This window comes from Balaenoptera acutorostrata, chromosome 1 (assembly GCF_949987535.1).
Source record: "Balaenoptera acutorostrata chromosome 1, mBalAcu1.1, whole genome shotgun sequence".
In the NCBI taxonomy this organism is placed as follows: Eukaryota; Metazoa; Chordata; class Mammalia; order Artiodactyla; family Balaenopteridae; genus Balaenoptera; species Balaenoptera acutorostrata.
In genome coordinates this window covers 197,579,011-197,591,274 of record NC_080064.1, presented here as the reverse complement: position 1 = coordinate 197,591,274, position 12,264 = coordinate 197,579,011, and the positions used below count along the sequence as shown (strand labels likewise).

The following is a 12,264-nucleotide window of genomic DNA, read 5'->3' as shown; positions in this document are numbered from 1 at the left end:
GGAGGCAACGATGATTACTCAGCGCCACCCCGCACCCCCCCACCCCCGGCCTGTTTTTCATTAGGTTCTTTTTAAAGGGCTGGCGCCCCCCCTGTAGAGCAGACACGTGGCAGAACCCAGCCCACTAGGAGCCGGTGCGGGGAGCGCATGAGGTCGGGGGAGAATCCCGGTGAAGACAACGCAGGGCCAGAGAGAGGGCTAGGATGTTGGAAAACAGTCCTGAGAGGCTGGGTGCGGGCAGGAGAGAAGGCGGGCGTAGGTTCTGCGGGCAGCAGGGGGGGGTGCTTTTGCCCATCCCCACCCCGCCCCACGGGGGCGCTAGTGAGACAGGTCTGAAGTCGGGTTCTCGCGAATGCTGGGTGAAGCTGGCTAAGTTATCTTCCCTCTGGATCCCCAGTTTCCCTCCGAGCGAGGCCTGCGAGCGGCATGGGAACCCGGCAGAGGGCAGCAGGACCATGGGCCGTGGGCACGGCCGGGGGCCTGACCTCCGTCTGGGGGGTGGGCCATGGCCCCAGCTCACCCACAGCTCCTCGAGGGGACAGCATCTGTGATGGAAGCACTCTGAACCCGGGGGGACGGGGAGGGGGAGAGGGCCTCCCTGGCCAGACGGTGGGTGGGTTCTTACAAATGTCCTAAAAGGGCTGAGCCACCGGGCCCCTCACTGGCCTCGTATCTGCAAGTTCCTCTCTCCCTTTCGAATCAAGGCACGATCGCCACCCCTCCTGGCCCAGCCCTGGAAGGTGCTCTGAAGGGTCACCCATGTTCTGGGAGCCGGAGTCAGTTGGAGGGGTCTCTGTGCCCCACGAGTCCTGACCTGGGCCTGCGAGGCAGGAGGAGGGAAGTGGTGCCTTCCAAGGCCCTGGCTCAGCAGGCCCCGTGCCCCGTGGCTGCCTGATGGGATTCTGGCAGCGGAGCTAAATGAACCCTGGGGCTGGTCCCCAAGGGCATGTGTTTGTGGTCCAGGTGCACACTGTTTCCATAGGGCCAACCGGCACCCCACTCCCTCCGGGACACATGTGAGGAAGGGCCACGTAGGCCGAGTGGGCTTCTGTCCCCACAGCCACCTGGCTCCTGAGAGACAGAACACCTCCCAGCAGTCGGGCCATAGCCTCCTCCTGTTAAGAACCTTCAGAAGGCCATCGGGGCGTCCCTGGGGGCCCGGCTGCCCTGGGGTCTATCACAGCTGGACAGGGTTAAATCCAATATCTCGTCTTAGGCGATTCAGCTGCTCCCGCGGCTCTCAGAATAAGGTGCAGACGTCACGCCCCGGCCCCTAGCTCAACACAGCATCCTTGCCACGGTCCCCCGCCACCTCAGCATGGGTCCAGCTCTCCCGAGGTCAGCTGACCTGGCGGGTCCCGGGCTCCTCACAGAGAGGGCTGGGCCTTAGCACAGTGCTTGCTAAAAAATAAGGGAAATGATGTGGGCTTTTCAAAAAGCCACATATATTTGATGTAAAGGTATGTCCTTTATTCTGTTACGTCTACCTTCCTTCTTTATTGTTGGCTCCTTCTTATTTCGATGAGATGAGCATGGTAGACAGAATTTACAAATACTCCTAACTGATAAAATAAAACATAAGCAGTCCTTTGTTGGTCCCTCCAACCTTTTTTTCCTTTGAAAAGGTCTCGGCTGTAAAAACCCCAGGATCTGAGAATCACTGACCTACTCCTGGGAGCCAGGGCAAGGCCCTGAGGCTCCCGCCCGGAGCACAGGAAGCAAGGGGAGCCCAGGAGATCAAGACAACTAATGTTTTTTTGTTTTTTTGTTTTTAATTTTTTATTTATTTTTATTTATTTATTTATGGCTGTGCTGGGTCTTCGTTTCTGTGCGAGGCCTTTCTCTAGTTGCGGCAAGCGGGGGCCACTCTTCATCGCAGTGTGCGGGCCTCTCACTATCACGGTCTCTTTTGTTGCGGAGCACAGGCTCCAGACGCGCAGGCTCAGTAGTTGTGGCTCACGGGCCCAGTTGCTCTGCGGCATGTGGGATCTTCCCAGACCAGGGCTCGAACCCGTGTCCCCTGCATTGGCAGGCAGATTCTCAACCACCGCGCCACCAGAGAAGCCCCAAGACAACTAATGTTTTAATGAATACTGTAAAAAATCAAATTTAACACAAAGAAAGCAATATGGACAAAAATCTAAAATTTTAAACAAAGACACGACCAGTTCTAGGGATGTTCCAGCAAGGCTCAGCAGGGTCCACCTTCCCAGTCACCCACGACAGAGGAGAGCAGTCCAGGGTCTGAGATCCTCTGGGGAGGAAGGGCCACAGCCGCCCAGGAATTCCCTTTGGGGCCTCACCACCCTGACGTTCTGTGAGTCCAATGTCAGCTCGGTCTCTGCACGTGACCCCAAGCCCCCGCATGGCGTCCTCAACGGAGACTGTCTGGAGGCTCCAGGCGGTTACATAAGTGACCCCCACGCTGTCCCCAGGCTCATTCCTCTGCCTCCGTAGCCAGCTCTTCATGTTTATTTTTCTTTCCTGAATTCTTAGGAGGGCAAGCAAGTGGAGACCAAGACAGATGCCAAGAAGGGAGAGGAAAGGGGCAGAGATGCCAGCAAAAAGCCCCTGGGCCCCAGACGGGACTCAGACCTCGGGAAGGAGCCAAAGAGGGGCGGCTTGAAGAAAAGCTTCTCAAGAGACAAGGACGAAGCTGAAGGCAAAGGCGCAGAGAGGCCCAAGGAGGAGAAGCTCGTCAGGGGCCTCGAGAAGGGCCGGGTCAGGGCCGCGGTGGACAAGAAGGAGGCCGGGAAGGAGGGGCGGGCGCAGGAGGGGACAGCAGCCCTCAGGAAGGGCGAGGAGAGGCAGGGGAGTGTGAGCGGAGACAAGGGGAAGAAGGGAGAGGAGAAGAAGGAAGCAAGCCAGACAGAGGAGGCCGAGAAGGTGCAGGGGCAGAGGAAGGACACGGACGCCCGGACGGAGGGCCAGAAGGCAGAGAGAGGCAGCAGGGACAGGGGTGCCAGGCCGGAGGACGAGAAGGCCAGAAAGGAGGAGCCCCGCCGTGCAAAGGCCCCCCGCGAAGAGAGCAAGAGCCCGGCGGCGCCGGAGAGATCAGCCCCTGGAGCCCCCGCCGAGCCCGCCGACGGGCCGGCCCAGGCTGAGGAGGAGGCGGCCCCCAGCGTCTTTGACGAGCCCCTGGAGAGGGTGAAGAGCAACGACCCGGAGGTGACCGAGCTCAACGTGAACAACTCGGACTGCATCACCCCCGAGATCCTGGTGCGCTTCGCCGAGGCGCTGGAGTTCAACACGGCCGTCAAGGTCTTCGCCTTGGCCAACACGCGGGCGGACGACCACGTGGCGTTCGCCATCGCCATCATGCTCAAGGCCAACAAGACCATCACCAGCCTGAACCTGGACTCCAATCACATCACCGGCAAGGGCATCCTGGCCATCTTCCGGGCCCTCCTGCAGAACACCTCGCTGACCGAGCTCCGCTTCCACAACCAGCGCCACATCTGCGGCGGCAAGACCGAGATGGAGATGGCCAAGCTGCTCAAGGAGAACACCACGCTGCTCAAGCTGGGCTACCACTTCGAGCTGGCCGGGCCCCGCATGACCGTCACCAACCTGCTCAGCCGCAACATGGACCGCCAGCGGCAGAAGCGGCTGCAGGAGCAGCACCAGGCGCGCGAGGCCAGCGGGGGGGCGGCGCTGCTGGAGGTGCCCCGCGCCGGGGCCCCCGCCCGCGGCTCCCCCAGGCCCTCCTCGCAGCCGTCCCCCAGGGCCGCTCCCAAGAACTCCCCGGGGAAAGGGGGCGCCCCGGCCGCGCCCCCCCCACCGCCGCCGCCCCTGGCCCCCCCGCTCCTCGTGGAGAACCTGAAGAACTCGCTCTCGCCGGCCACCCAGCGCAAGATGGGCGACAAGGTCCTCCCCGCCCAGGAGAAGAACTCCCGGGACCAGCTGCTGGCCGCCATCCGCTCCAGCAACCTCAAGCAGCTCAAGAAGGTGAGCGGGTGCGCTCAGCCGCAGGGTGCGCGGGGCTGGGAGGGGGCTGGCTCATCTCATCGCCCTCCGCCCCAGGCTGGCCCCCTGCCTCTCCCGCGAGGGCGCCTGCCCTTCCTCTCGGGGGCTCCCTTTAGCCCCTCACCCTGCAGTGGAACCCCTTTCTCCCAGAAATGGAGAAGCAGCTTCAGACCCTTCCTCCCTCCCCCCATTCCCCAAACCCAGATGGTCTTTGTTTTCCTAATTCCCTCTCAGGACCAGCCAAGTCCTACAGGTCAGTTTATCCCAAAGGTCTTTGGGAAGCAGTCCGTCCCTGGACACCCTGCTTCTCAAGGCTCGGCCTCCCTGGGTGGTGGAGTCTCGGTCCTCTGCCCAGCTGACCCCACCCCTACACGGTCACTCCTGAGATACCGCAAAACCTCGACTGTAACTCCAGGGTCATTCGATGGCATCGGGTTTTCACAGAAAAGGGAAAGGGCTCCCTCTGTCCACACTTCATCTCTTCGTGAGCCCAGCAGGAAAGGAAGCGAGAGGGGTTCCAGAAGCCCCCGCTGGGTTCCCTCCTCTAAACCGTCTCTGCTCTGCCCGGACAGGTGGAGGTGCCCAAGCTGCTCCAGTAGGACCGGGCTGCAGGCGCCATCCGCCACGCCACGCCTGCCCAGGCCCCGCTTCCCAGGGCTGCACAGACCCCGCCCGCCACGCCGGCTGACCTGCTCCGGACGTCCCTGCCCTGCCGTGGGAGAGCTGGAGGCCTGGGCCAGCTCCAGGAAGGATGCCTTCTCTCCTTGCTTTCCTTTTCTTGTCTCTGAGGCTCTCCACAAATGTCTCATACCTGGAGCTGAGGTTTCTGGACAAGAAGAGTCCTTTCAGCACGTGACCGAGAAGACGGCACGCCTGGGGCCCATGCGGCTGGCAAGCTGCCAAAGTCCTAGGATCCAGAAACGATGTCTCCCAGGGACCACGTGACCCACCCGGCCCCACTGCCCCGCTAGGGCCAGGATTCAGGCCTCTGAGGAGCCCTTGGGGCAAGGCCGCTGCGCTGCTGGCTCTCTGCGTGGGGCAAGCCTGGAAGACTGGAGGGCCAAGGGCCCAGGGAAGAGGGAGGAGGGGCTGAGGACACCCCCAAGCCCCTCCCAGCTAATCAGAGGACATGGCAGGGGCGGCGAGCCTGGGGGGAGTGGGCTCCAGACATGAGGAGAGGACAGACAGCAGCTGGACCTGAAGGTTTGATGCCAAAGCAGACATTTCCTCACACCCACCTGCTGCTGTATAAATAGCTGCGTATCTGTTTTTCCATAAGATTTTGATAATATATACGAGCCTTTAGCTGTGCATGGCTGTGCTCCCCTCTGTGCTGTCCCGAGGCTCCCGATACTCACCTGGGCTCCCTGGAGGGCTCCGGAAACTCAGGTTCCCTGCCATGCCTCCCCAGGTTGTCACACACAAGCTCCCATCCGCAGAAAGCAGAGTGTGAGGGAAGGACTCGGACAGAGGGGAGGGCTCCCGCTGACCTGGCTGTCCAGGCCCTGGGGTCACTGGGCAGAGCCGCCCACCGTCGGGGTGGCAGGCAGAGTGGAGCGCAGGGCGCCGGGATGACTATATCAGGCGTGTTCTGGATGCTCCTCCGCGACTCTTCCTAACCGCGGGCTCCAGCCATCTCCTCCCAGCAGCCCCAGGCCACTGGGGAGCAGTGCCCACACGGCTGTGCCCCCTCTGCCCCACGCCCTCCATCCCCGATACAGCAAAGGCATCTCTCTGGTTTGATCGGCTAAAGGAGCTGCACCCCTGTCGCTGTGGAACTGCCACCTGGGTGTGGGTCAGATGTAGGCTTTGCTGCAGCTTCCCGTCTGCAGGGCGGAGGTGGGGCGTCCCTGCGCCGAAGCGGGACCCCTGAGCTAGGTCTGGCCAGAAACAGAGCGCAGGCTGGTCCCGGAAGCAGAGAGCTCAGATCCCAGGGCGCACCCTGCCCCCTCCCCCCACCCACGCGCCTGTCCCCCAGAAACCCAACCAGGGCCGGGCCGGAGGGGGACACACTGCCGCCCCCAAGCTAAGCGCAGCAAGTCTGCGGGCCGAGGCTGCAGCTCTGTGAGCCGGACAGACATCACCTCCGCGTCGCAGACAAAGCCTAGCCCAGAGAGTGTGACACGGGCCGCAACCACTCAGCTCATCAGGAGCCCGAGCTCCGCCCCGGAGCTGCTCCTGGTGACGCCCCCTCCCGGCACCAATGAGCGCAGGTGAAGGGGCTCAGGAGGCCTAAGCGACCCCGCCCGCCAGGGTCCAGATCCTAGAGCTCCAGCTGGACCTGTCGCTTTAGGGCGTGACACACTTAACTCAAGATTAGCCGACAAAAAACCACCTTCTGCTGTTCCTGGGCCTCCAGGGGCACCGCCCTCCCCCTCCCCCCTCTCCCCTCCCCCCTCTCCGCTCCGCGGTGACCTCCGCAGGCCGATGACGTCATCCCCTCCGAGCCTGGGGTGGTGGCGCAGCGCCACCTGGCGGACACCGCGGCCCCGGGCCTTCTGCCGCGCAGCGTTCCGAGCCCGGAGGGTGGACAGCTGGACCTGGCGCGGCCCAACTGCGGGGAGGCCTGGGGGCGGGGGCGGGGCGGCCGGGAGCGTCCTCGGGCGCGGGTGCTCTGGGATCAGCTGAATTGAGGGGAGGGGTTGCAAGGCGGGGCAAACGACCTGACAGCTGATGGATCCGGATTCAAACCCAGGTTTCCTGCCGACCTGGGCCAGGAGGCTCCCCCAGGGCCCTCCGGCCGCCGCACTCTCTCCCCCACACCGTCCAGGGGTCCATCTGAGACGCTGGCCCCAGGCCCCGCCCGCAGGAAAAGCGCCCCCTCCTCTGTCCCCTCCCCGTCCCCTCGCCGGGCCTGGGGGCGGTGTGTACAAGCTGGGGCCCAGGCCCTGGAGGCACTGGGCCTGCAGGGCCATTCGGCCCACTTCCTGTCGTAGGAGGCCCAGGCCAGGCGTCGGGACCAAGGCCACTCAGGTGGCTTCTGTAAGAAGCGTAAGGTCCGAACGCAGGTCACCCACCAAGTTCACCCAGCCTGGATAGGCGCGTGCCAGCTGCCTGCTGGGGAGGGCGGGGGAGGGGGACAGGCTGCTGGCCTGGGGAGGGTGCCCCTCGGCCGCCTTGCCCGTGCTCTACCCGCACTACCTGGCCACGCACCTTCTCCCCACCCCGCGGCCCCCTTCTGCAGGCCTCACCCCCTCCTCTATCCCACCCGCCCTCCAGCTTTCCCCTTGCCCCACCAGCGCTCCCCTTTCTTGCTGACCTCTGGCTCCTGGCCTGACTGTATTCCAAGTACCTGGGCCCTAGCCCTCTCCCAGGCTTCCTGCGCTGGGCTCAGCACGCCCACCACCACAGCATTCCCCGCTGCGCCTGTGGCGCAGGCCGGCGGGCTTCGTGTAAGACGCCACCCTTCCCCATCCCGGCTTCCCAGACCTCCCCTCAGGGTCCCCGCCGGTCCCTCCCAGCCCGGCAGGACCCCACTGTCACCCGATCCCTGAGGATCACGGCTCCTCCCACCCCACCCCACGTTGTAGGGTGTCTGCCGGTTTTCCGGGGTGCTGGTGCAGGAGCAGCTGTGCCCCGTCCCCTGGTGAGGAGCTGGGCCACAGAGGATGTGGCACTTTTGGAGACAGGGTGCTGTCTTGTTTTAAAAACTAGAGAACGTGAGGGGGCCCTCCTCTCTGCCTCCCACATGTGGAAGCTGCACTCTGTCACGGTCTCCCCTTTTCTGAGAATTCTCTTATTTTCAGTGCTCTGCAGAGCTAATTGACTGCAAGTGTTGGGGGCAGTGACGCGGGAGGCAGCTCTGACTGGGATAAACTTGACTCCCCTCCCAGACTACAAAGCAATTTTTAATTGGCCCCAGGCTGTTGACATAAGGATAATTAGTTCTGACTGGCACGGCCTTGCATTCATTTACACGTCATTTCTTAGGGAAACAGAAATCTTATCCTGCAAACCTCCTCCACCTCCCAGCTTCAGGAGAGAGGGGGACGGTCCAAACCTTGGAGTGACCTGGTGACCGCCTCTCCCAGCCTCTCCCAGCGTGTGATGGCAGAACCTGCGGCCGGAAGCCAGGACACTCGCGGCCCCTCCCACCTCCCTGCCCCATCCTCAAGGAAAAGGTGGACTTGGAGCTGTGGTCCCAGCTCTGGCCCCAGCAGCCCTAGCTTCCCCTCCATCTGGGTCAGGTCCAGGAACAGAGGTCCGACCCGTCCCCAAAGCAGCTGGCCCAGGAGCTCCCCGCCTGGGCTGTGTGACAAGAGCCTCCAGTGGGCCCCGGGCACGGTTAGCACTATGGCCATCCAGACGAGGCTGCTGGGGCCCAGAGGCCTGAGGAAACCAAAGGGCAAGCAGGTTGCAGTGGGGCTGGAGGACCGAGGATGGAGGGGAGGGGGGCCGAGCCGAGGGGCTTGGGAAGGGGGAGATGGCGGATTGGGTGGCTTTCCAAGCTGAGTTGGCACTTTTCCCACTTGAATTAAAAACTGGCCCACGTCCTCGGGAGGCGAGGTCAGGGGGGCGGGGGAGGGGACCTGCCTGGCCCAGTAGAGACACAGAATTGGGCCTGGGGGCCTCGTGCCTTGGGCTCCCCTGGTTCTCCAAGGCAGCTGACAGCACCTGCCCAGGCTGGCTCCTCTGATGGGGAAGGGCGGACCTGACCAAGCTTCCTGTACACGGTTCCCCCTCAGGACAGCCCTGAGGCAGCATCCGCATTCTACAGATGAGGAAGCTGAGACCTGGCAACCTTGGGAGACACAGACACACCCAGGTCCGAGTGTGAGGCCCAGTGTACCGAATGGGGGCAGGGGCCCTTGGGCGGCTGGCGGTGCCTCACTCGCCGGCCCCTCGTGGGGCATCTAACCAACGAGCACCCTCTTCCCAGCAGTGGCAGGATCCGCCTCCAGGCTCTGGGAACCAGCCCGAGGCGCCCTCAGCCCGGGGGCTTCCGCCTGTGCTCCAGCCCTGGCACCCGCCCTCCCCTGCTTCAGGGCTGTGGGGCTGCGGGCAGAGCCAGGAAGTTGTGCGTGGCCCAATGACACAACCCACATGACATGTCATTACAGCTTTAATCCAGCAGCCGGAGCACAGCCCACGGGGGCGCCAGGAGGAGGGCTTCTGCCCACGGCCGGCGGAGCCCCCTCAGCGCCGGCCCCCTCAGCCCACGGCGGGCAAACAGGAGCGGCCCAGCCTTCCCGGCTGGGGTCCTGGGAGGAGAAGGACTAAAAGAAAGCAGGGGCTGTGACCCAGGCTTTCCCGTCCTTCCCCCGCCCCGGATAAAAATAGTCCAGGCATCCCAGGCCCTCCCCACCCACCCCTCATTCACGGCCAAGTTCCAGCTCAGCTCCTGTTGCTCTCCCTGGGGCTCTGTTCCCAGAAGGTCTCAGGGCGCAGCTTGGTCTGGGGCCTGGCGAGTAGAGGACCCTGCCCACCCCCAGGGCCGGATGGAGGTTCAGGCGGGGGCATCCCTGAGGGACGGCCGAGACACAGCTGGTTTCTCAGGCTCCCGGGTAGGAGGGCTGGGGTGGCATATATGGGGGAGGAGCTGCAAGCCAAGGAGACAGGATGAGGGTCACAGTGGCACGGGAGGGCACAAAGGAACCCCTGACCGCAGGACCACGCAGGACCCCCGGGGCCAAGGCAGCCTGGAGGTCTGGGAGAAGGACTCCGGTTGTGAGGGGGTGGGGGGCGGGCAGGTGGGAGCAAAGGGCTCACTTACCTGCAGGGTTGTAGACAGGGGGCCCCGCCGGGTAGAGTGGATACTGGGGTGCAGGACCACTAGGTGGGTACATGAAGCCAGGCTGTGGGGCTGCAGGGCCAGCTTTGGGGTCCTGGGGATACGGGTACACCGGCTGCATTGGGATGCCTGTCATTGGGATCTCCTGGCCTAGTGGGGGGACAAGGACCAGCATTCAGGGCCCTGCCTCCATGGGAAGCCACCTCCTCCGGCCCGGGAGGCCCTGCCGCCTCTGCTCCCAGATCCTGCTCGGCCAAGTCCAGCAGGGAGCCTGCAGGTGGCCCCTGCTGGTCAGTCTGGGTTCAGCAGTCTGCTCCCTCAGGGGGTTTCAGAGACCTCCTGGGCCAGAGAGCATGGCCTGGGGAACGTCTTACCTGGGCAAGGAGATGGCCGCTGTGGGGCTGGAATCTTGCAACCTAGCAGAGCTGCCCCCAGCGGGGGTCCTCCCACACTGATGCCCTGCCCAGGAGTCACTGTTCCCACACCCACCAGTCTGGGCCTATGCGCAGTCACACGCCAACTCAGGCACGCGTCCTTCGAGCGGAGCGCACCCGATGACGCTCACGCTCCAGGCCCCACCCCAGTGCTTCCTAAGAGCCAAGAGCACGCACAAACCCAGGGCAGGCACACTGATGCCGGCAAGCGGTGCCAGGCGCACGCGTATAGTATACCAGTCCAGCGTTCACATGTGCCCCTGCACGCTCCTGCTTCTGGGGTTACATGCTGGCAAGTGTGTGTCTGGAAGCACACGCTGCTGCAGAACCCCACCCCCTTGACCTCTGGTGCCCACCGTGGGTCACAGCCTGGCCCAGCTCAGGCTCCCCTGCCCCGTCCCACACGGACGCACCTTCAAATGGGCTCTGCAGCTGCTGGCGCCGGCGGTACAGGTAGCAGCAGGAACAGAGGAAGCAGCAGATGGTGGTGGCGACCACGGCCACGAAGAGGATCACGGCAGAGGCGATGCCTGCTATGGTCTTGGGACTTAGACAAAGAACAGGTCCCCTCACCTTCCAAACTCAAGGGGGGAATCCTCACCACGCTGACAGTAACACTGGGCTCGGACCCCTGGCCAGCAGGGGGCCACCACAAACCGAGATGTGGGTCTCCTGGTGGGGCTGTGCCCGACCGGTGTGGGTAGGTAGATCTTAGGGGGCCACACTTCCCGGAAGGCCAGGCGGCCTGCTGGTCAGAGAGCGGCCGGCGGGGCTGTGGAGTGTGCGCCCCCGTCCATGACTTAACTGGTTAGATTCCAGCACGGGAGCCCTGAAAGCCCCCTGGGAAATGATCCAGAGCTGTTTTCTCAGATCCCACTTCAATCACAGCCTCCCTATACCTGTTCTCTATGTCAGCGTCCCCTCCAATAAGAAGTTTGAAAACCACTCATTGTGTCCCCCCCTTTTCATGGAGAGGAAACAGTGACCCACCCGGGACATGTCCTCCCCAAGATCACGCAGCTGGTGAGCAGCGGACCTGGGAATCAGACCCCCGTCTCCCACCTTCCGGCCAGAGCTCCACTGCGCCCAGAGCTCCACTGCGCCCGGTTGCGCAGGCCCGGAGCGAGGGGAGGACTCAGCCCAGCCAGCGGTGACCACATGACGGTAACTAGCCGGCCCCTCCTGGAACTCCCCAGCCCCGGCGCTACAGCCCCGCTTCGTGCCCAAGCCGGAGCCCTGGGTGTGGGCTAAGAATGTGGAGGCGGACGAGGAGGGGAGGGGCCGGAGCCCACCTGAAGGCCAGGCAGTGCTTCTGCTGCCTCTCGGTGATGAGCAAGGTCAGGTCCCGGCAGCAGTACCGCTGGTAGCAGGTCCCGCAGCAGAAGGTGAAGAACTCGCAGTTGAAGCCCGGATGCCAGGAGCCATTCCGGTCCAGGTACCACAGGCAGTCCTCGCCGGCCAGCGCTGTGGGCACGGACGGGGGTACCCAGTGGCCGCCCAGCCCCACTCCCACTCCCCGGAGCTCCACCCTGGTCCCTGCGCCCAGAGGCCTCTGCCCGGAGCGGCCCCTGGGGTCGGCCCCACGCCCAGCACCCGCCGCCCTCCCCTCCCGCGGACCCCGCAACGCCGGGTCGTAGCCTCCCCCAGGGTCTCCGGGGCGCGGGCTCTCCCAGGGTCTCCGGGACCGCGCGCCGAGACCTCCCCCGCGCCCCCGGCCCCCGGCCCTTACCCAGGGGCGCCCCCAGCACCAGGAGCGCGATCGCGGCGAGCGGCGCGGCCCCGCGGAGCCCGGCGGGCGGCATGGCGGGGCGCGGGGAGCGGCGCGGGGCGCGCAGGACGACGCCGGCCGCCCAGCTCCGCGGGGCCAGCGCGCCCGCCGGCTCCTCTCCGCCTACTCTGGGCGGGGCTCGGCCGGTCGGCGCTGACCCTGCCCCCGCGCCCCGCCCGTCCGGGCTCCGCCCAGGACACGCCCCGGACACGCCCCGAGCGAGCTCCTCCTTTCAAGTCCCCCCGGGACCAGTGACTGCTGGGCGCTGCGGCCGGCCGGGCCCGCCCCCTGCCTCGGCCCAATCGGCGTCCCGGCACCCAGAAGCCCTGATCCTGGTGCCACCTCCGAGTGCTCAGGCGCAGCGG

At 64.6% G+C, this 12,264-nt stretch overlaps 2 protein-coding genes across 2 annotated transcripts in view; one reads left to right on the top strand and one right to left on the bottom strand.

Moving 5' to 3' along the window:
- Positions 1 to 5,277, top strand: part of LMOD1 (leiomodin 1) — a 33,174-nt gene extending 27,897 nt beyond the window's left edge. Inside the window, exons 2-3 of the mRNA XM_057529277.1 lie at positions 2,497 to 3,948; positions 4,539 to 5,277. Coding sequence (XP_057385260.1) covers positions 2,497 to 3,948; positions 4,539 to 4,565 — 1,479 coding nt within the window. The 3' untranslated portion in view covers positions 4,566 to 5,277. The remainder of the gene's footprint in view (positions 1 to 2,496; positions 3,949 to 4,538) is intronic.
- Positions 5,278 to 9,010: 3,733 nt separating this feature from the next.
- On the bottom strand, positions 9,011 to 12,021 carry SHISA4 (shisa family member 4). The gene is made up of 5 exons (XM_057541877.1): positions 11,861 to 12,021; positions 11,424 to 11,595; positions 10,545 to 10,678; positions 9,680 to 9,847; positions 9,011 to 9,505 (listed from the first exon to the last, which is right to left on the bottom strand). The coding sequence occupies exons 1-5, from the start codon at positions 11,931 to 11,933 to the stop codon at positions 9,459 to 9,461; spliced, it is 594 nt and encodes a 197-aa protein (XP_057397860.1). The 5' UTR covers positions 11,934 to 12,021; the 3' UTR covers positions 9,011 to 9,458.
- Between the last annotated feature and the right edge of the window lie 243 nt (positions 12,022 to 12,264).

Excerpts from the sequence above, each read along its gene's own strand:
- SHISA4 (XM_057541877.1), bottom strand. The coding sequence starts at position 11,933 with ATGCCGCCCGCCGGGCTCCGCGGGGCCGCGCCGCTCGCCGCGATCGCG. Across the intron at positions 9,848-10,544 it reads GCTGCAGAGCCCATTTGAAG|GCCAGGAGATCCCAATGACA; the intron begins GTGCGTCCGTGT and ends TCCCCCCACTAG. Across the intron at positions 9,506-9,679 it reads CCCTGTCTACAACCCTGCAG|CTCCTCCCCCATATATGCCA; the intron begins GTAAGTGAGCCC and ends CTTGGCTTGCAG.